Below are 21760 nucleotides of genomic sequence, written 5' to 3'. Positions count from 1 at the left end.
ACGGGCTGTTTTGTGCCCAGGTCTTCATTTATAAAGATGACTGATGACTGCAGAGAGGTCATTGCCTTTGAAAGAAGTTTAACATTACTCACAGTTCTCCTGGTAAGGAGAGGCACGGCTCACCATGTGGGGCCACAGGAGGAATGCCAGTCTTTGGTGAGGTAGCAAAGCAGGAGTGAGGGAAATGCTTGGGACGTGGTCTTTATTGGGGTCTCTCCAGGGAAGGCAAGTCAGGCCATAGCTTATGATTGGCTAGTTTGAATGATTTGGGTGAGCTCTGGGCTGTAGGGTTTTCTCTGGCACTTGGCCCTGGGATGATGAAGGCAGAGAACTATTGCCTCCTGAGGAGGAGGGGCCACATAGAAGATTGGTTACTTTGCAGGTCAAACACATGCTGAATCCCTTACCATCTCCTCCTTGGGCCTGGCAAAAGAAGCAGGGTGGGAAAGACCATTATGACATGAATTTGAATAAAATAAGTAATAATTGTGAGTAATTATCATTACAATTCGGTCCTACTCTATGTCAGACATTAAGCACTTTGTATTACCTCATTTGATGTTCATGACAACCTTATCTGGTTATAAGCATGTTATAGGAAAGGGTTCTGATGTGCAGAGTGATTAAATAATTTGCCCAGCTGGTGTTTTAAATGAATCCAAACTCTTCATCATTATCCTGCACTGAGAGAAATACCAATAAGCACCTTTTTTTTTTTAGGTGTCAAATAGCAAACCATCTGTTTAGAGCAGGGACAGTCTACTCCCACTTATTATCTTCTGCTATAAAAACTGGGACTCACCCTTTTTAGAGCTCTTACAGGCTTATGGAGGCTTTGCCATCCATTTACTCTACCATTAGATCCTCAAGACCAGCCTCTGGAGTATGTAAGACAGATACTGTTTCTTCCTTTTATCACCAGCTTGGCCAGACAACTGGTGTGAGCTCATCAAAGCTTCTGCCCAGGACCCCCGATACCCACCTGATTGTGTCCTTCCTTGAAGTGCTGATCTCAGTAATGTGTTCTTGACATATATTTCCCTGTTAAAACATACCTTATGGGTTGTCATTATGGGGCTGCCGGATCTTCAGAGTAAACCGAGTGCTTGTTTCTGTTTAGACAGGCACCTTAACAAGGGAAGGTTTGGATCTCTGGGGAGTCGTGCCCTGCGATAGGAGTGGGTGAGTACTCTGGATCGAATGCTTTGGCATTTCTCTTTTCCCAGAAAAAAATACTATACATTTTCTCCTGAAAATTAATAATGAAGATATTTTGACTTTGGCTTTGGAGCAGTGGCTGCCATAGTACCTTCATGTAATTTCTCTTTTTAAACACTTCCAAGTCTTACTAAAACGTATATCTCCCTCCACCCCACCCCCTGCCCGGTGCCACTCACAAACCTAGGAGAAGGATGGGTTTCAAGTCCTTGCTACGATGTAATTTGCAAAAAAAAAAAAAAAAAAAAAAATTTAATATAATGTAATTTGCTGTCAGCATATTAGTCAGGGGCCTGAAGTTGACTCAATGTACCTAATTACCTCAGGGAGGTACATTCCTGGTACAAACTGAAACCTTTAGGTGCGCCAGGAGGAAGAACACTGCATGGACTTGGGTACACTGAATTGCAGGAGGAGGAACACCTGTGGAACCGTAGCTAATGCACTCATTTCCCTTGGTACCGTAGTTCTGGAAACTCCACCTTTTGGTTGCTGGAAACTCTTCCTGTCCAGCCAGAAAAGACTCCGTCTTGGCAATTTTCTGCTCCGGGTGGTAGGACTTGCACAGCTCTCTTGTGTGGCCCTCTTGTGGCCATGTCTGACTTTGCAGCCCTGCCTGCTTTTTCTCACCACTACCTCCACTTGTGATCAGAACAGGAAACATTTGATATTTACATTTGGTTTTTTTAATGAAAGTGTTTCCCTCTCACACTTACAACTTCCACCACAAAAGCATCTATTACATAAAGGGTACATTGTGGTTTTTCTGTGTTATGCAGATGACATAGAATTTATCCATAAAAGATTTTAATTACATGTGTTTAATACATTTTCATATTAAAATGTTATTTATAAACAAGTCTCTTTCCTGGGTTAAAAAATATAAATCTTGGTGCTTCTAGTCACTTTAGTCCACAGAAGAAGCCTCTTCTAAGTATTAAACGTTCTAAAGTTCTTTCCATTTTCTCTCAAAGATGGATTTAGGTATATACCTGGTCTTCCTGTTACCTAGTATGTTTCTACTTCAGCTTCTACAATAAGTGTATGCATTTATTCAAATATGAGAGCATCCTGAGAGCAGTGTGTTTCTTATTTACATTTGTGCTCCTCATGCTGTGGCATTATACCAGCTACACAGAGTACATGCACAGCAAATGTTTGTTTTATTAAAATGAACTCACTATGTTCCATCTTTTGAATGCTTTTCTGCTTACTGAACTGACATCATCTTATTCGAAAAACTTTCTACTTCTAAAAGTAGCTTGTCAAATTTAAATAAAAACAATTGATATAATGTTTAGGTTATTGATTGATTAATTAGGCCTGCCACTCTTTCTTCCTCTTTTCCTTCCTTCCTTCCCTCAGAAAGGTCAAAGTTGGTTTTAAATGACTAAAAGGGAAATTTAAAATTTGAAAAAAAATTGATAAATTTAATTAATAACATCGGAAAAACCTGATTCAATACTAGGTAAGAAGCATCTGACTTATAGGCTATTAAATATCTTCTTGTAAAAGGTAAACTCATCTTTAATACTTCTTATCTTTTCCCAAAAGCCCTGCCCAATATGCCCGATACTTCCAGAACCATCAGAAGGCTACCTGGGCTATTTGAGTGGGATCAATCATAAACGTTCAAATAAGAATACAAGGACAAGGATGAGAGAGAGTTCTATTTATTTGTTGTGCAAACCAGGGTTTGGCCCAATCCTCAGGAACTCAGAATTACATATTCAGAATTACATAGTGATGAGAGTGTGTGTGCCATCTTAAAAATAAGATTTTCTTCCCCCCGCCCCCCGATCTGTATTGGCTTTTCAGTGTGAGCTTAAGCTTCTGTGTGAATCACACTGCTGGTGATTGCTTAATGTTTACCGAAATACTGGGGGTTATACTGAAAACCACTAAGACAAATTGAACTTTTGATATGTAATAATAGATACAATCAACAGAGTCAGTAGTCAGCCAAGAGGTTTTTGAACTTGTAAGGAAGCTTGAATGAGGAAGCCAGGAAGAAATATGGATGAATTATGAGCTAACACTGTGATGTGGTTGCTTTCAGAAAGAAAAGGCTAGAGCAACCTAAGGCCATATTTCATGAGAAATAATAACCTGAGACCGCATTTGAAGACAAACTATGACAAATAAAAAGAAAGATCTTGAAAGAAGCTCAAGACCTTTCCCACACTTGCTGAACTTATGGAAGGATGATGACTAAACGGAACAGTAGTGATCTGGTGGGGGGGATTAGAGAATGAGTACTAATGTAACAAGCCATGCTAAATTAATTTTTAAATGGATATTTACTTCCAGAAGCTCCATTTTGGCATGGAGGGAGAGGACCGAAGCCCCTTTTCTTTTCTCCTTTAGCTTCCAGGAGATCCACAGCTTTGCCTCGGGCAGGTCTTTGCCATGGGGCCCGCTGTGTGCAGCCATGGCCACCTGCCACTCTCTGATTCTTCTCGATGGGACCATCCAGGGAGATCCTCTGGATCTCAAGATGTTTGAATCTACCACCTGGGTAAGACCCTGCTCTTCAGCAAAGCTCAGAAGCATCTTCAGTGTCAGGACCACATGGATTTCATAGTTATTCAGTGCTTACAAATGTGAGGTTTACAATAAAGAGTTGCATGTAGTAGTGACAGGCAAACTAATCTAAGCCTGTACATCTGTACAATGCGACTAATAATAGTATCTCCATTGTAGGGTTATTGTGAGCATTAAATGGAATGATGCTAAAAAAAAATCCCTGGTAATGTGCTTGGCATATTACGGGTTAATAGGATTAATGTAATTATGATTATTATATAAATCTTCCAACTCGAGACAATATAATTACTGTGTAATTATTTTCCAACTCTTGAGCAATGTCTGATTTAAAATTTTTCTAGAACATGGGGATTAGGGGACGCCTGGGTGGCTCAGTTGGTTAAGCATCTGCCTTCAGCTCAGGTCATGATCCCAGGGTCTGGAGATGGAGTCCCACATCAGGCTCCTTGCTCAGCGGGAAACCTGCTTCTCCCTCTGCTTGCTGCTCTCCCTGCTTGTGTGCTCTTTCTCTCTCTCTGACAAATAAATAAACAAAATCTTAAAAAAAAAAAAAAGAACATGGGGATTAGGAAACAGCACTGTCTCCTGTGCTTAGGATAACTCATTGTTACCAAAAGTTTTATTCCTAGTCCTTGGATATTGATTTTGTTTCTAAAGCTAGAAACAATAGAAAGGGAAACCATGAAAGAACTTTTGTTGAGACTGAAGCAGATTTAAGAACAAATGGTGTAGTTCAGGACTTCCCAGTTCTGGTTTTGGCTCTGTTCTGACTGCTCGGCCCTGTGAAGTCAGCTCTCTTGCTGGGGCTTCGGCTCTCATGACCTTAAAATGACGGGACTGAATTAGATCAGCAGAGTTCCTACAAAACAAACAAATAAAACAAAACAAAACAAAGCAACCAAGCTGGACTCTTTTCTTAAAAGGAAACCTTATTTGCATAGTTGCGTATAACACCCAGTGCTCATCACAACATGATGTACTATATGGTGGATAACTGAACATAATAAAAAAAAATAAAAAAGAAAAGAAAAACGCATCTGTCTTCTTGGAAAAAAAAAGAAAACCTTATTCAGAAGCATTCTATAAGAAAAAAAACAACAGTTGGAGTTGCTGTGGTTGAGATAGAAGACGGGGAGTACCGTGTGAAGTGCAGGAAATGCCCTCCACCTACTTAGCCACAAGCCCGCCTCCCCCCACTACATCCTGTTTCAGCTCTAGACCCCTATGAAACATGTGTTAGCCCCGCTGAAGGAGACAATCTCTAGAGTCCTTCCAGCTCTAGTGGGGCATGGTTCTGTAGTAGGCTGGTGTAACTTTGCCAGTCCCCCATCCTTCCTGGGTTACTGTTTCTGTATCTTTAAGTAGGAACTAAAATTTCTTCCCTGAGATTTTTTTCAGCTGCTGGATGATATGATTAAAAAGCATTTTGACATCTTTGGGTAAAAGGTTGTTTTGACTATAATTTAGGGTTATTATTTCAGCAATTACTGAGTGTTTACTGAACACTAGCCTTGTACATCACAGTCCCTGCCCTGCCTGGCCCTGAGGACTATCGATTCAAATTAGACAGAGAGGGAAGGGCAGAAACAGCCTCAAACTCCAGGAAAACAAAGACCCTCACACACAAGTCTGGCTCTTCATTCTCACTATTTTCAAGTTAAGCTCTTCAGAAGTGGAGAATGAACTTTATGCAGCACATTCCAACAGAGAAAGCAGGATAAATTGCATGAATAATTCAGAATTATCTTCCCTTCAAGTTCTGCTGCATTTCCAATGCACTTTTTTCCCCCCTGTGGTGAAATAAGTCTGGTTCACCTCCATCTAGCTGAGGGAGGAGACACCGAGAAAACACTGAAGTGGTCTGAGGATTTTCTCAAGGGGCGTGTTTGAGCCTGGTATTAGTAGATGAACAATAAATAAATAAATCTCTACAATGAAATATCTCATTTGTGAAATAGGAGATGGCTCTTTCTGGGGACGATTTCCACACCAAGGGAGTGCCGGCACATGCCATGGTAGTTAAGCCCTGCAAAACAGCCAGCCAGGTAAGCCTTGCCTACTCTCTGCCCCACAATGCTCAAACTCAAAGGGAAGGTCTCAGGCCTACAATTTTGAAAGGACACAGATGTGTCTTCTTTGAATTCCATATGTGAAAATTGCTAAGACTTTGCTTCCTGTATTTGCTAAAATAAGGATTGAGGGAGGAGTAATTAATTCCTAATAGCTAGGAGCTCTGTTGGTATGTCCCTCTCCATTCCTCATCCCTCAACCAGGTCCCAGTGGAAGGAATTGCTATCCTGCGTCAGTTCCCATTCTCATCAGCATTGCAGAGGATGACAGTCATTGCCCAAGAGATGGGGGGTGACCGGCTGGCATTCATGAAAGGTGCACCAGAAAGGGTGGCCAGTTTTTGCCAACCTGAGACAGGTAAGTGAATAGATGTGTAATACAACTGACAAATCTGTATTTCCAGCCCAAATGTGTCCCATCAGCACTAGATCTATGAATCTAATTGCCTACTGGTCATTGCTAATGTGGCGACTCAGCTGGCATCCCAAACTCAATACTTACCTTTCTTACTTCCTGTATTTTCCATCTTGGTGAATGGTACTACCCCTAGTTTAGGATTTGTCCCTGATTCTTCCCTCTCTTTCAGAACCTCTGTTTTATCAATTGCTAATCCATGGCCCTGTCACTACATCAACTTAGGCCCTCATCCCTCCACTGGATCACTTCAGTATCTGGCGAATCAACCTCCAGCCCCTAGTCTCTCCTACTCTGATTCACCTTTTATACTGTGACCACATTGGTTTTTCCACCACATAGTATAACCATGTTGTTACTTTCTTTCTTTTATTCTTTCCGTTGCTTCCCACAGGCTCCAGGATAGTCTCATACTCCTTTAGGATCATATATAAGTCCTTCATGATCTGACTCCTGTCATACTTTCCAGATATGCCTTACCACTCCTATCCTTACTTCTTGTGCTTCCTTGAACTGAATTCACTGTCTCGCTGTCTTGTGTCTCCATATCTGCGCATATGATGCTCCCTTGGCCAAAATGCCTTTCTTCCTCCTTCATCTACCCACTTTCTGCCGGTTTGGTATAAACCCCTCGAAGTGTTTCCATGGCACATTGCAATTGCTTGCTTGCTTCCTTCCTTCCTTGCTTCTTTCCTTCCTTCCTTCCTTCCTTCCTTCCTTCCTTCCTTCCTTCCTTCCTTCCCTCCTTCCTTCTTTCCTCCTCTCCTCTCCTCTCTTCTCTTTTCTTTTTTCTCTTCTCTTCTCCTTTCTTTTCTTTTCTTTTCTTTTCTTGAATGCTTTATTCTCATTTCAGTTTCACTGGATCCCAAGAGGTCAATCTTGACAATGTAATTATGTTTAAGGTTCCCACTGACTTGTTAGCGTATCTTTTTAGAAGTGGTTTCTTGGGAAAGAGCTGCATCTGTTTGTAGAGAATTTCTCCACCAGTACTGGCTGAGTAAATGTTGCGTACTAATCTTGCATTATTTTCTGAACAGTACCAACTAGTTTTGTTAGCGAACTTCAGAGTTATACAACACAGGGCTTCCGGGTCATAGCACTGGCCTACAAGAAGCTGGAAATGGATCATCACAGCACTGCCTTGACAAGGTACGTGGGGAGGATTTGATAAGGCAGGATGGTTTGCTGGGCAGTGGACTGGGCCGTGGACTGAGCAACATAGCTTGCTGGAATTGTGTGCATAAAGTGTCTCTGAACTTGGTAAGCAGGGATAGAGTCATCCCTGTCTTGCTTCAGTCACAAAGCTGAAATGAACACTGGGAGAATTTATGAGAAATAGCTGTATAAACTATAAAATATGACATAATTGTACAGCTTTGTGAAAACAGATATGAATATAACCAGTGTTTCAGAGAGTTTGAAATTATGGTTATGACCTCATTTTGTACCAGATACAAGTAGCTAATTTTTTTTTAGAGTTAGGGAATTGGTTGAGAGTTAGAAAACATAACATTTGTCTGAAAAAAATTCTCAATAAATACTCAACTTAATGAAACAAATAAGTAGAGCTTAGATTTAACGCATAATCCAGGTAGCAAGAAAAGCTTTAGAGGAGCTGTTCTAGAGAAAGTTTTGATATGTAAAAAAGGTGCTTACAAGCTAAAATGGACTGGAGTATTTATTAGTTCAAATTTGTTGTTTTATTTTCCACGAGTTAGAGATTACTGTGTTTATTTTGCCTTCACTGCCATGTCCAATACTCTGTGTCAGCTTCTGTGGGTAACACTGCTGTGGAGATAATCAAGGCTTATTTTGTTATTTTGGATTTTAAGTTCAGGAGGTCTAACATAATTGTGTTCAACCCTGTCAGATTCAGATTACTGTAATTATATTTTGTACCATTTCCTTTAAGATAAAAAATTCGTATGTAATATGATCTGCACACACTCTCTGTAAAAAATAAGTATAACGCCGTCTTATATAGTAAAAATAGAAGCAAAAATACAATTCATGACAAAAAGTAATAATTCGGTATTTGCTCAGCTGACTCCATGAAATCAAACTGAAGTGAAATCAAACTGAAGCGATATGTTGCTTGCACCTGTGTGTAGAATCACGGTGGGGGGGGTGCGGTGGGTGCAGACTGATACATGTGTGTTTACATATTGAAGTCTCAAATACCACCAGCAGTCCTGTGGTCAGTGAGATGACTCTGAAATGGTTACAAACTCTTGGTTAAACTGAATAAAACAGTACAATCTCTTTTCAATTTACATGGTAGTTGCATTCTTGAAAAATTCAACAGAATATCAAAAATGTGCAAAAATACTTTGTGTTTATATGTAAAATACAGCAAGGGGAAGTGTAAGAAATTTATATTTGTTTAATATAATATTAGTAGTCTTAGGTGTATTATAATAATACAGTGTACTATATAGTATAATAATGGTACATTATAAACAGTATAAGCCTATACTGGCTTAGGAAAGTATAAATGATTTTTTAATGCTCATGAATGTCCTGTAAAATATTCAAAAGGCATGTGGGATGCAGGGGAATTCTTCACTGTGCATTTCCAAAATGTCCTCCAGCAGCAGTAGCACTCCTGTTGAGAACCACCCAAATGCCCTAACTCGGTCACTTTGTGAATGGGCAGAGAGGGAAGTAGCTCACTGAAAATCACTGAGTATTGGATTCCTGTGGCCAGCTTAGATTGACCCTTAAAACTTTGGCTATTACAACTCTGGTTATTTGTTGTAATTTAATCGATGCAGGCCATTCAAGTTACTCAAGTGAGAGAGCTAAAAGTGAACTTTGAGATTGGATCTCACATTTTAAAGAAAAGAAAACTTGGGTCCAGGGTGTCGCAGAATTGGGAATCTAACTTTGTTTCCTGAGAATCCGTTGACAGATATATATCAAGATTCTGGCTACTAGGCTGCTACTTCTGATTATTATAATAAAATATTTGCACATCTACAAGTTTCAAAATCATGGCCTTGGGGCTGGTGCAGATAACAAAACACTAACGGTGAAGGCACATAAGCAATAGGGAACGGTGAGGGCTGTGGCACACAGGAGCGTACATGCCCCGGCTAACAGCATTGAAATTCCAACTTTTCAGTCTGGTAAGATCTAAACACTTGTAGGATCTAATAGGATCTAATCTTAGGTTGTCAATTTGCCTCTCCTCTACATCTATTCCTAGCTAAGCTAATTTACCTAGCCTTTGCTAATCCCTAATTGGAGCAGAACATTCTTTCTTTCTTGGGGGGATGTGTGTGCGAGTGTATATGTGTGTATATGTGTGTGTGTTTACTCAGAGTGGTTCCAGCACTGATGTCATAATTTCTTTGAGTGTTCTTGGCCCAGTTTTTGCATATTTCAACCTTTAAAAATTGCATGGATTTTAAGAACATGAAGTTTAATCTCGTGGATGACAATGCTTCCTTCGTATCATATTCTCCATTCTTTATTATTTTTGGATGTTTCAGGAGGAGGTATAATGTCTGTGCAGGAGGCAGGAAAAGAGAGCTCACTATTCCAAGTTGCAAAGCTTGAGATCCCTCAAGAGACCACTTCTCTTTACTTCTTGGTTCATATTGAAACTCATGAAAAGAAGAATCATGTAGTGTTAGAGCTAGAAGAGATCTTGAAGATTAGTTTTACCACCTTCTTTTACAAAATAAGAAATAGATTACCAGACAAAGAAAGTGATTTGCCCATGGTCATACAGCAAGATAGTGGCAAATCTGAGATTAGAAGTATAGTCTCTTGATTATTGTATATTGAACCCTATGAACACCATGTGCCAGAGGAGCCAGAAATAGGAGTGCCAAGGTAGGCTGCAGATTATGTCAGATGGTAGACCCTGTGGCCATTTTCTTGACCCAGTCTGGTGCCTTGTGGTTGGCTTATGTAATATCATCTCTGAAAATATCTAAAGCCTGAGGCTTGGATACAAGCCTAGAAAGGCTTTAGATATTTAGAAAGATTGGAGGACCTCAATCAGGGATGAAGTAAGTTATTGTTCAAAGAACAGCTCAAATATCTTCTGTCCAGGAAAGTTTCTCCAGTCACTCCACCCAAAAATGATTACATCTTCCTCTCTGACTCCATAGGACCATTATTTGTACATCATGGTAATTTTCCCAGTCTTCCATACAACTGAGGTGGTCAAGTCTAATGCTGTCCTGCTGGTTAAACATGAAATCTCTGGAGTTAGGGGTTACTGTAGTTTCTGCATATTCTCTCCCCTTTTTCCTTAGTCCTGTTCCTTTCACCTATTTAAATATTTAGTAAATGGTCAATCACTTGACAGACTGACTGGCTTTGCTTTCCATGAGAACCTTTTGGCAGCAGAATTTCTGAAAGAGGAAATAAATTTTCCTAGGCTGCCTGTCAAACAAATGGTCCCATCAGACACCAGAGCACTTCAACTAAGGGTACCCTGGCTGAGCACTTCCTTGGTGTTGGGCACCATGTGCATGTTGTTGAGCCTGTTGCTAAACCAGGCAGGCTTGCCCTCGAGTTGTTGAGACAGATCAGACAGAGAAGAATGGTGAGTGATAAATGAACAAATAAAATGCATGCTACTCTGAGGTAGAGGTAAGATGCTGAAGGAGCAATTATTTCTACCTGGAGAGGTTTTTATTGGGAGGTACATGTGAATTGGCCCTCAAAATGTAAATAGGAAGTTTAAATGGTAGATCATGGGGGAACTTATAACCTTTTCCATGAAATAAGAAAGAATGTCTTACGGCAGTCCAGAGCAAATGTTTTGAGATGGTTGAGTACAGACCATAGCATGGTGGCTAGTTCACCTCATCTGGAAGTTAGGGGAGTTGAAGAATTTAGTGATAGAGAAAGCTCGAAAGATAGTTTGAACCAGATTGTGCAGACTTAGTGCCAGGTTCAGAAGAATGGGGAGTTCCTGGGGCGAGTAGTGCAAACTATGCCCACCTCCTTCCAGACACTCTGGTGGAGGTGTTAGCAGTGTCCTTGGAGCATGGCTAACTCAAGTCCCTGCCCCTGGCTGACACGAGGCCCAGCACTGAGAGACCCATGGCAAGCAAGGCCAGATGCTTTCCTGGGTGCTGCTTTCATCCGTATTTCAGCCAGAATTAGGCAATACTGGTGTCTTGCTCTTTTGTCTGCTAGAGGTGTCTGGGTCTCAGATAAATGAATCATGGCAGAATTTTGGGGTCCTCAGCCCCAAAAGTACTCCCCTGCACTTAATCCTGTGGAATGTCATGGTAATGTTCTTGTGGTGAATGGGAGCCTCAGAGGCCCCACTTCCTTGCAGAAACATTTACACTTTATGCAGAAGAGCAATGCTGCCTGCTGACAGAGTAAGTGAAGGGAGGAGCTTGGCTTTAAAAGAGGGGCTGTTTTTTGAGCCTCATATCTCCTGGGGCTAAAGTAGTATTGCTTATAGGTTTGGATTCTGGAGAAACTGGTATTTTGTTGTTCTTGAGCCTCACTTACTTTTCATGATGTTCTCTACCAGAGCTGGAACTCCTCTCTGGTGGTTGCTAACAGGTGAGGTGCTGGAAATCAGATTAGCTACAGCAGAAAGAAGACTTTGGGTCATTTAATTCATTCTCTATGAAAGTTAAAACAAATCTTTTGCTTGGGGTGCCTGGGTGGCTCAGTCGGTTAAGCGTCTGCCTTTGGCTCAGGTCGTGGTCCTGGGGTCCTGTGATGGAGCATCAGGCTCAGCAGGGAGCTTCTGAGCTTCTCCCTCTGCTTCTCTCTCTCAAATAAATAGAATCTTTAAAAATAAAAAAGCAAATCTTTTGCTTAATAAATATTCGCTCTTCCAACTGATTCAGTCAGAGTAAATGTCTCAGTGTCCTTCATGTCCCGTCCTGTCTTTTTTTTTTCTAGTTTTTCTTAATTTTTTAAATTTTTTTATTGTTAAGTTAATCCCCATACATTACATCATTAGTTTTAGATGTAGTGTTCCATGATTCATTGTTTGTGCATAACACCCAGTGCTCCATGCAGAATGTGCCCTCTTCAATACCCATCACCAGGCTAACCCATCCTCCCACCCCCTCCCCTCTAGAACCCTCAGTTTGTTTTTCAGAGTCCATCGTCTCTCATGGTTCGTCTACCCCTCCGATTTCCCCCCCTTCATTCTTCCCCTCCTGCTATCTTCTTTTTTTTTTCTTAACATATATTGCATTATTTGTTTCAAAGTTACAGATCTGAGATTCAACAGTCTCACACAATTCACAGTGCTCACCAGAGCACACACCCTCCCCAGTGTCCATCACCCAGTCACCCCATCCCTCCCACCCCACCCCCCACTCCAGCAATCCTCAGTTTGTTTCCTGAGATTAAGAATTCCTCATATAAGTAAGGTCATATGATACATGTCTTTCTCTGTTTGACTTATTTCACTCAGTATAATACCCTCCAGTTCCATCCACATCGTTGCAAATGGCAAGATCTCATTCTTTTTGATGGCTGCATAATATTCCATTGTATATATATACCACATCTTCTTTATCCATTCATCTGTCGATGGACATCTTGGCTCTTTCCACAGTTTGGCTATTGTGGACATTGCTGCTATAAACATCGGGGTGCACGTACCCTTTCGTATCCCTACTTTTGTATCTTTGGGGTAAATACCCAGTAGTGCAATTGCTGGATCGTATGGTAGCTCTATTTTCAACTTTTTGAGGAGCCGTCCTGTCTTCTTTCTGGGTATTTCCTGGCATGTATTCAGTGGTTAAGGAATGGTGCTTAAGTGAGTGAGTGGGGACCACTCTGATAAGGAACATATTTGCCTTTGTTTTTGTTTTTCTTCCCCTAAGAAAGACCATAATGTGCTCTTTCTGCTCAATTATATGTATATATTTCCAGGGACAAAGTAGAATCAGACCTGATATTTCTGGGATTGCTAATCTTGGAGAATCGGTTGAAGGACGAGACAAAACCTGTTCTGGAAGAGCTCATCTCAGCCCGGATAAGAACTGTAATGGTCACAGGTATAGAACAAAGTGTACGTGAAAACAGAAAGAATTTGATGTGGAAATAGACAAGATTCACTCATTTCCCAAAGATTGTTGACTACCTACTGTGGGTTGGACACCATTCTAGGTATTGGAGATTAGCAAAAGAAAAGGCAAAGTTACTGCTCTCACCAAGTTTCTATTCAGGTGGGGTGAGATAGAAAATCAATCAATTGATCAAATAAGCAGCTAGCAATAAGAGTTATGAGGTACATGAAACAAAACAGGGTGATGTGGTAAAGTATGTTTGACCAGCTAATTTATATGTGGTGTCCTTTTGGAGAGGGGCCATTTGAAATAATACCTGCCTGATAAGAAGATGTGAGCCATGCAAAGATGATGATTTTTGTTGTTAAATGTTAGAGGAAGAGAAATGCTTAGTCAGCATGGTCTGCAAACTACACTGAAGGCCCACCAATATTGAGACTTATGATTCTGGTGGTAAAAAAATGCTATCCCCTTATTTCTCTCAAACCCGAAATCACACAAACAGGAAAGTGGTGAGAAAGGATCATGCAAGAGAAGTGTGGGGAATTTCTTAATGAATGCTTCTGAGTGGAATAGATGATTTCTTAATGCATTCATTTATTTGAGTGCGTGCCTTTCTTTCCCTGCTTTTAAGTCAGATGCATTTAACTCTGATAATTGTGTCGCCAAGACACAATACTTCCCCACCGGAACCCATATTCCCCAGCCACTTCCCCCGAACCCAGTGTCACTGCAGGGAACTCTAGGATGCTTCTACTTTCTCCTCTGTACCTCTCTATCCCCCATTCTAAACCCACAATCCAAGAGACTTTGGGGTCACTTTTACCCTCTCCCTTTTTAGTCCTTCAATCCAACTTCTAGGTATTGCTGAGTTAATTTACTACTTAGAATTCCCTTTACATTATGACCCTTCTGTTTCAAAAATCTTTCAACTCTTATTTGACACATTCTCACAGTCTATCCTTAGTATTAAATAAGAACACATCATTCTGTACCCCACCTCTTCGCTTCTGCCCTCACATAGGATTTCTGTTCTGTTTCTTGGCTTGCCTGGTTAAATTTTTTTTTCTCAAGAGTTGTCCTTGGATAGGATGGAAGGGTGATATGCTCTCTGATTTCTTACATATACCAGATATCTTTCTTTGCTCTGACAGGTGAATGATTTCTTGTCTGGGTATAGGACTTGGGGGTTATAGTCCTTTTTTTTTCCTTAATGATCTCTAGGTGTTATTACAGTTCTAATGACAGTCCACTGTAGGTAATTTGTTCTCTTCTGTATATAATCCTTTCCTTTAATTTTGGAGTTTAGAAATACTACTAGGGTATGTCTATATGTTTGTCTTTTTTTTCATTAATTCAGTATGGAACATAGTGAGCACTTTTAATCTATCTTCTTCCTGTCAAGAAAATTTCTTCTATTGTTCATTTTAATTATTGCATTTGTTCTGTCTCTTCCTTTTTCCCTTCTGGAATTTCTATTATTCACATGATACGCTTCCTGGATCTATCCTCTCAGTCTCTTATCTTTTTTCTTGTGATTCTTGTATTTGTTATAATTTTGCTTTGTGCTTTAAGATTTTTTTTTTTTTGCATCCAGTTTTTCTAAACCACAGACTCAGGTTCCAAAAATGACCATTATTTCCCTCAAATCACCTCTTAAATGTTAAGTTCTGAAATCATGTTTTGGGGTGAGAATGGCCCTTAAAACCTCCCCCCCCTTTTTTTTTGATGGTGATGGTGGGTAGGGAGAGGAGGGCACATTTGAGTTTTCTTAAGTGCACTCATTATTTTTAACATTTTAATGTAGGATTCCTCTATCTTCAGCAACTACTCTATTTTGCTTGTCGTGTGTTCTGGTTGTTCTGCCTGATCTTTTCCTGTTCAGCTTCTGGGATTTCTTAAATAGGTTGTTATATTTCTCTGTCAGGTCATTGAGGCTCAGGCCTGGGCTGAATATCCCAAACAGTTGAACTTCTGGGGTGGTGGGTAGCAAAATGGTCCTGTGTTGCAAAGCAGCCCAACTCTTGGTACCCTGCTGAGGCATGTGGAGGACACCTCTTAGCTCTCAGGGCTCCAGCCTCAGAGTAGAGAGGCTCTTGCCCACTGGTTAGCTCTTCTGGAGATTCTCATAAGTACTTCGGTAGAAACCTGAAGAAAGCCATGTTAGGGGTCAGCCAGGTGTTATATTATTTATTGTTTAGTGGTTGCTCTAGGAATCACAACATCTGTACCTACCCTTTCAAGAAGACTTACAACCATAAAGGTCCTCTGCCTTCTGTCCTTTAAGTTACAGTTGTCATGTATATGCAACAAATTATCTTAGTTTCCCTTCCTCTAAGAATGTCTTTATTTCTCTTCATTTCTGAAGGATACTGTCACTAGCTATAGGAGTCTGAGTTGACTGTTCTTTCTTCAGCCCTTCAAGGATATCCCACTGTCATTTTGTCTCCATGATTTTTGATGAGAAATCTGTGATAATTTGAATAATCATTCCCTAATATATAATATATTGTTTTCTCTAGCTGCTTTTAAGATATTTTCTTTATCTTTGTTTTTTGAAGTTTGATTATAAGGTTTCCGTGTATGGTTCTCACCGAGTTTATCTTGCTTGGGATTCACTGAGCTTCTTAAATTTATAAATTTAAATATTTTACCATATTTAGGAACTTCTCTGTTTTATTTCTTCAAAATATTTTTTTCCTGTTCTCATTTCTTTCTCCTCTCCTTCCTGGACTCTAATGAGATGAATGTTGTTATTCTTCCACTCTGTTCTTTCGTTTTTAAATTTTTCTCTCTTTTTCAGACTGTGTAACTTCTATTAATCTATCTTCAAATTCACTGACTCCTTTTCCTGTCATCTCCATTCTACTTTTGAGAGCATCCGATGAATTTTTTATTTCAGTTATATTGTCCAATTCTGAAGTAGTCGTTTGGTTCTTATTTATAGAGTATATTTTTTTCTCTTGAGAACTTCTGTCTTATCATTTATTTTAAGAGTGTTAACCTTCACCTCATGGAGGAGGCTTATAAGAGCTGCTTTAAAAACATTGTCTGGGGGCGCCTGGGTGGCTCAGATGGTTAAGCGTCTGCCCTCGGCTCAGGTCATGATCTCAGGGTCCTGGGATCGAGTCCCGCATCGGGTTCCCTGCTCAGTGCAGAGCCTGCTTCTCCCTCTCCCTCTGCCACTCCCTCTGCTTGTGCTCTTCTGTCTATCTCTCTGTCAAAATAAATAAATAAAATCTTTTAAAAAAAAAAAAACATTGTCTGGTAAGTCCAACATCTGGGTCATTCTTGGATAAGCAACTGTTGATTGTCTTTTTTTTTCTTGAGAATTGACCACATTTTCCAGGTTTTTTTTTTTATGTTGAATATCCTGAACATTTAAACTATTATATTGTGAGACTTTAGATCCTGTTAAAATCCTCTAGAGAATGTTGAGGTTGTTTTTATTTGTTTGCTTTAGCAAGCAAAACTCTAGGACATGAGAGGTGATTAATATCATAGTTCAGTTCTTGAGGCTTCTGCTCTTCTCTGGGTTTGTTCTGCACGTGCACAACTCTGAGTTGAGTTCATATACTGAGTTAGTCTTTTGTCTAGCTGTCTCCTTTCTTGGGTCTGCCCTATAATTCTTCAGCCTTCAGGCTCTTTTTCTTCTGGTTTCTCTGGCCAGAAAGACTAAGTTTCTCTTGGAGTTTTAGCTTCCTTCACAGCTCTGGGACTGGGGTTCACACTCAGGTCAAACACGTGAGAGGAAAGAGGAAAAAAAAAAAAAAAGCCAAGAATATCACCACCTTGTAGATTGTTTCTCCAGATTCGATTCCCTTCCACATTCTGCCTGCTTATGTTTACTGTCAAAAGCCTTGGATAGTTGCGTTTTGTATTTTGCCCATAGTTTTCTACTGTAATCAGTGGGAGAAATAGATTTTAGTGGTTTTATTCCAGTTTGGCTGAAAGTGGAGCCACCTGATACTATATTAAATCAGTGGGATTTTGCTAAATGTTTACCAAGCTAACAGATGATGGAAATAGATTTGAAATTTGCCTTTTTATTCTTTCTTCCCACTCTCTGGAAAAGAATATACTGGTAGGTTATGAAATAACCAGATGAAAAGCAACAAGAATCACAAAAGGGATCATGAATCTATGGAGAATCAGAGTGAGAGAGACTTAGAAATCATTTCTTTTCACACACCTAAAATAAGTTCTGAACTCCTTACTCTAGTTTTCCAGGCCATACATGAATTGATTCTATTTCTTCAACCTCATCTTGCTATACTCCTCCTTTCTTGTAGGTGACAATCTTCAGACTGCAATAACAGTGGCCAGGAAGTCTGGAATGGTTTCTGAAAGCCAAAAAGTCATTCTTATTGAAGCGAATGAAACCACTGGGTCCCCATCAGCATCTATAACTTGGAAATTAGTAGAAGAAAAGAAACACATTGGATATAGCAATCAGGTATACTTAAAAACAGACCTTCTGCCATATTATGGCTCACAGTGTTGCTACTGAGAAGCTTTGACTGGTGAGATGTACAGGTCAGTTAGGGTCAACATATTTCTCTAAATGTCTAACACATATGCAGTCTGAAGAACTCTTATCAGTTTCTCATACTGTCCTACTGAGCTTTAATGTATAGTGCTTTCCTGGGTGCTGGGAAGAATCCATTCTTTTAAGTGTAATAAAGTTGTTGGCTCTATATGAGAAAAAATGTAGTAAGCAGGACTGTGAATCTAATTTCTCATCTTCCTCTTGCTTGCTAGTCATCCCATTGGGTCCAAGGGAGATTTAGTCCCTGGGAGAGAAACTGCTGTGTGCATTGGAAAATTAGACTATGTCTTCAGGGTAGGAAAAAAGTTTTATACATTTATTCCCAATCTTGTCAGTATCTTATCTCTATTGTGTCCTTGTGGAACAATATTAATTCTATAAGAAAACAAATTGTAAGTTCTCACTTCAGGGAGAGATTTGTTAAGCTGCAGTGCTTTGTATTTTACACTTGAAATGTGTGAAATGTGCTCTTCTCTGGGACTCACCAAGATCAAATCAGGATGAGAACAAGACATGAGTAAGTGCTATTTTCCTATTCACTGGAGGCTGTGATGTGCAAAGATTGATCCAGCAAAGAGAAAGTGCTTCTCTGAGGAATCAGAGCTGTAGTGTGACTCTTAAAGAGAGACCCCAGACTGTCATCATTGCCTTCTCTTTGATATATTTGTGGTCCTTTACCACTCTATCATGTGTCTAAAGTAACTGTGTCTTGCTTTGCAGGATAATTACATTAATATCAGGGAAGAGGTCTCTGATAATGGCAGAGAAGGAAGTTACCATTTTGCCTTAAGTGGAAAATCTTTTCAAGTTATAAGTCAACATTTCAGCAGCCTACTGCCAAAGGTAAGTTCTAAGAGGCTATCAATCTCCCAGTAAAGATGCTGATGATGTCACTTATAGAGCATGTTCCTAAGTAATTTCAAGCCTCTATAGGTAATATATACCTATTGAATATATCATAAAAGAGGCAAATATTTTTGTTGTCTCATTTCTTACTAGATTTAAAATTAGTAAATTTGATTAGCCAATTTCTCATCATCTATAGGAATAAAGTATTAGGGACTTCTCAAGTCATAAGGATTGTTTTTGGGTGGCTGTCTTTATATTGCCATGGTGAGGGGTCTCCTGGTGTAGTGGAAATCCAGCAATTATACAGGAAGGCAGGCCAAGAATAGAGGAATTCCATTAGGTTTTTGATAGAGAACCTCTATACAAAAGAGAGTCAAACTTAACACTTTTCTGATGAAGAACAAACTCATAGTGGGGGAAGGTAAGTTTTATATATAACATGTAGACAAACTAGAAAAAGACTGTATCCAGTGTAATCCAAAAATAAATTGTTTTTATTCTTTTTTTTTTAATTCAATTGCTTATCCTCTTAGGTAATATTTAGGGGAAAAATAATAAAGACTTTGAGACTGATCAAACATTAAGCTGAGTTACTGCCAAGAAGAGCAGGGAATATGCAGCTCTAACACAAAAGAATTTAGATTCTATAGGATAAAGCTCAGGTGGATGGAGCTGGTATAGGTTTAGGATCTCCAAACCATCAGTGTTCCATAGCCCAAATTAAGCTTGGGATATCAGCTGAGCTTCACAATTGGTCAAGTCCAGATGGTACAGTTAAATCAAAGACCACAAATTGTCACTATTTCATCATTAGGCTGTTTTTCTGCTAGTTCTGAACAATTTTCTGAGAAACAGTTACTTCCTTTCCTTTTCCTGGGATGTTAACCTCTGGATATCCTGCAATTTCTCCTATTCTACTGGTTCAAGATTCCATTAAGTTCGGGATTTTTTGACCACACTTTCTATGGCAGCTCAGCTAAATTCAAAAATTTTTATTACGTCTTTACTGATTTTTGGTCTCCTTGGTCACTTATTTTACGACCAAGTTCTCAACGTCTTAAAATCCCAAAATGGACTTCTTGGAAACAAACTATTTTTGCCATTCATGAATTTTATTACCTAGTCAGTGTCCTGAGTATTATCAATTATTTCATGTATGCATAACTGACATGATAAAGTTTCTCTCGGACTCCTTACAGATACTGATCAATGGGACCATCTTTGCAAGAATGTCTCCTGGGCAGAAATCCAGTCTGGTGGAAGAATTTCAGAAACTGGAGTAGGTTCTTTGCCATTTCAGGTGGTATGAAGTGCCTGGAGGCATGACAGTCAGGGAGAGTGTAAGAGGTACAGGAAGTCACCTACGTTGGCTAAGGCACGGGTTCTTAACCTAACTGCATATGACAGTTACCTCAGGAGTTTTGAAAAAATAGCACTACCAGGACCCCATTGTCCAGAGATTCTGATTCAGTTGCTCATTTGAGGCTTGGACATCAGTGCTTTTTCAAAGCTCCTCAAATAAGTCAATTTTGCATCCAGAGTTGAGAACCACTGGACTAGAACATGTGGGGCATGAAAGTGTATGGTGAGAAATGAACCTGGAAGGGTAGTTTGAGTTCAGCTCCTGAAGGTACAATGAGAATTTAGACTTTATTTTTATAAGTTATTATTACAGTTCTGATATAAGGAGATTCATATGGCAAGAGATTCACATAACCTTAAAAATATTAAAACATTTATATGGCAGAGCATCCTTTCTGTCTTAAATCAGAAAAATAATTCTCTTCTAACACAAGGGTCTCCATTACAGAATAGACAGTTCAAATAATGTGCCCATTATTTAGGACCCTTTATTTCTTGTTAATAGAACCCATGGAGTCCTGGAAGCTTTCTTTACTTCTGGTGCTAGACCACGTAGATGTGACTCCTACTCATTCCCACTTCATCCTCCTACTTGATTTAGTCACTAGGCAAGCTTCTTAATTCAGAAAGCCCTGTCTTCTCCACATGGTTGACAACCCAGATAGTAAACGAGTATGACAGTGTGGAAGAGAAGTATAGCCAATTCTGTAAATGCTGTGAGAGCACTCCTACCTTAAAAAGCAGACTATCCATAATATTTGTCAACAATGAAAGCCTGAGCCTGTACTCAACCTCAAAAAGTGATCCTGAAGCAGGGATGTGTTTTCTTTCTTCAAAGTCTGGGCCCGGCACTGCATTTTTTAGTAGAGCGACTGCTAAGATGGCAGATCTCCTCTCCTGTTACTATTAACAGTACCAACAAGTAATTTTTGTTTCTTGTTTTAGAAATTATAAGGCACTTTTCCATACAGCACCTCACTGAATACTTATAACACTTTGTAGGAGAGAAAAATGATAGCCCCAATGGCCAAGAGATCAGGTCAAAGATCTCAGTCTGGTTTCAAATCCGATGCCCTCTTCACTGTGCCCTGGTGTCACATCATCTAACTGTGAACGTCCCACTTTACAGCCAACAAAGCTGTTTCCTAAACAGCAATGTGCAGGGTCTCCCTGAAATGCTTGGAGTCAGGAATGCTGTGCTAGGCTGCTGAGTCACACTTTACTTTTAGTCAAACCAGACTCTTAGGGAAACTCCCTTAAAATAAATAATCAGTTCGAATCCTCAGTAATGAAGTTCATCTTATCTTTTTAATTAGAGAAATTAGCAAGTAAAATTGCTTTGATCTCCCTTACATTTGACATGGTTCCTTTTTAGTTACTTTGTAGGTATGTGCGGTGATGGGGCCAATGACTGTGGGGTAAGTAGCTGCCGGTGTGTGGGGGCCATAGTTGCACTAGAACAGACCAAGACTTACACTTGATTGTGCTTGCCTGGAGTTCTTTAGAGATAGTATCCCTGGGATATACACTACCTCCATTTTTCTTGATGGAGAAACTGATATGAGGGCTTGGGAGGGTTTTGATCAAAGCCACACAATGACTCAGTGGTTGGTATAGACCAAATGGGGTAGAATATGGCTCTGGACTCCCCACTTCTTTGGCTAAGTGTCCCAGTGCCATCTTTTTCTTATATAGTAGGCAGAGCAAAATCTTGTCATCTCCTGACTAGTGCTTGGGT

General features: G+C 39.8%; 1 protein-coding gene across 1 annotated transcript in view; it reads left to right on the top strand.

Moving 5' to 3' along the window:
- The window catches only part of ATP13A4 (ATPase 13A4), a 130748-nt gene that overhangs the window by 85745 nt on the left and 23243 nt on the right, over positions 1 to 21760 (top strand). The window contains exons 13-22 of the mRNA XM_034999838.1: positions 1121 to 1182; positions 3586 to 3736; positions 5724 to 5810; positions 6039 to 6192; positions 7287 to 7398; positions 13126 to 13250; positions 17555 to 17718; positions 18532 to 18654; positions 19860 to 19939; positions 21398 to 21440. Coding sequence (XP_034855729.1) covers positions 1121 to 1182; positions 3586 to 3736; positions 5724 to 5810; positions 6039 to 6192; positions 7287 to 7398; positions 13126 to 13250; positions 17555 to 17718; positions 18532 to 18654; positions 19860 to 19939; positions 21398 to 21440 — 1101 coding nt within the window. The remainder of the gene's footprint in view (positions 1 to 1120; positions 1183 to 3585; positions 3737 to 5723; positions 5811 to 6038; positions 6193 to 7286; positions 7399 to 13125; positions 13251 to 17554; positions 17719 to 18531; positions 18655 to 19859; positions 19940 to 21397; positions 21441 to 21760) is intronic.

This window comes from Mirounga leonina, unplaced genomic scaffold, assembly GCF_011800145.1.
Source record: "Mirounga leonina isolate KUSES-001 unplaced genomic scaffold, KU_Mleo_1.0 Mir_115, whole genome shotgun sequence".
Classification (NCBI taxonomy): Eukaryota; Metazoa; Chordata; class Mammalia; order Carnivora; family Phocidae; genus Mirounga; species Mirounga leonina.
This window is presented reverse-complemented; position numbering and strand designations above follow the sequence as displayed.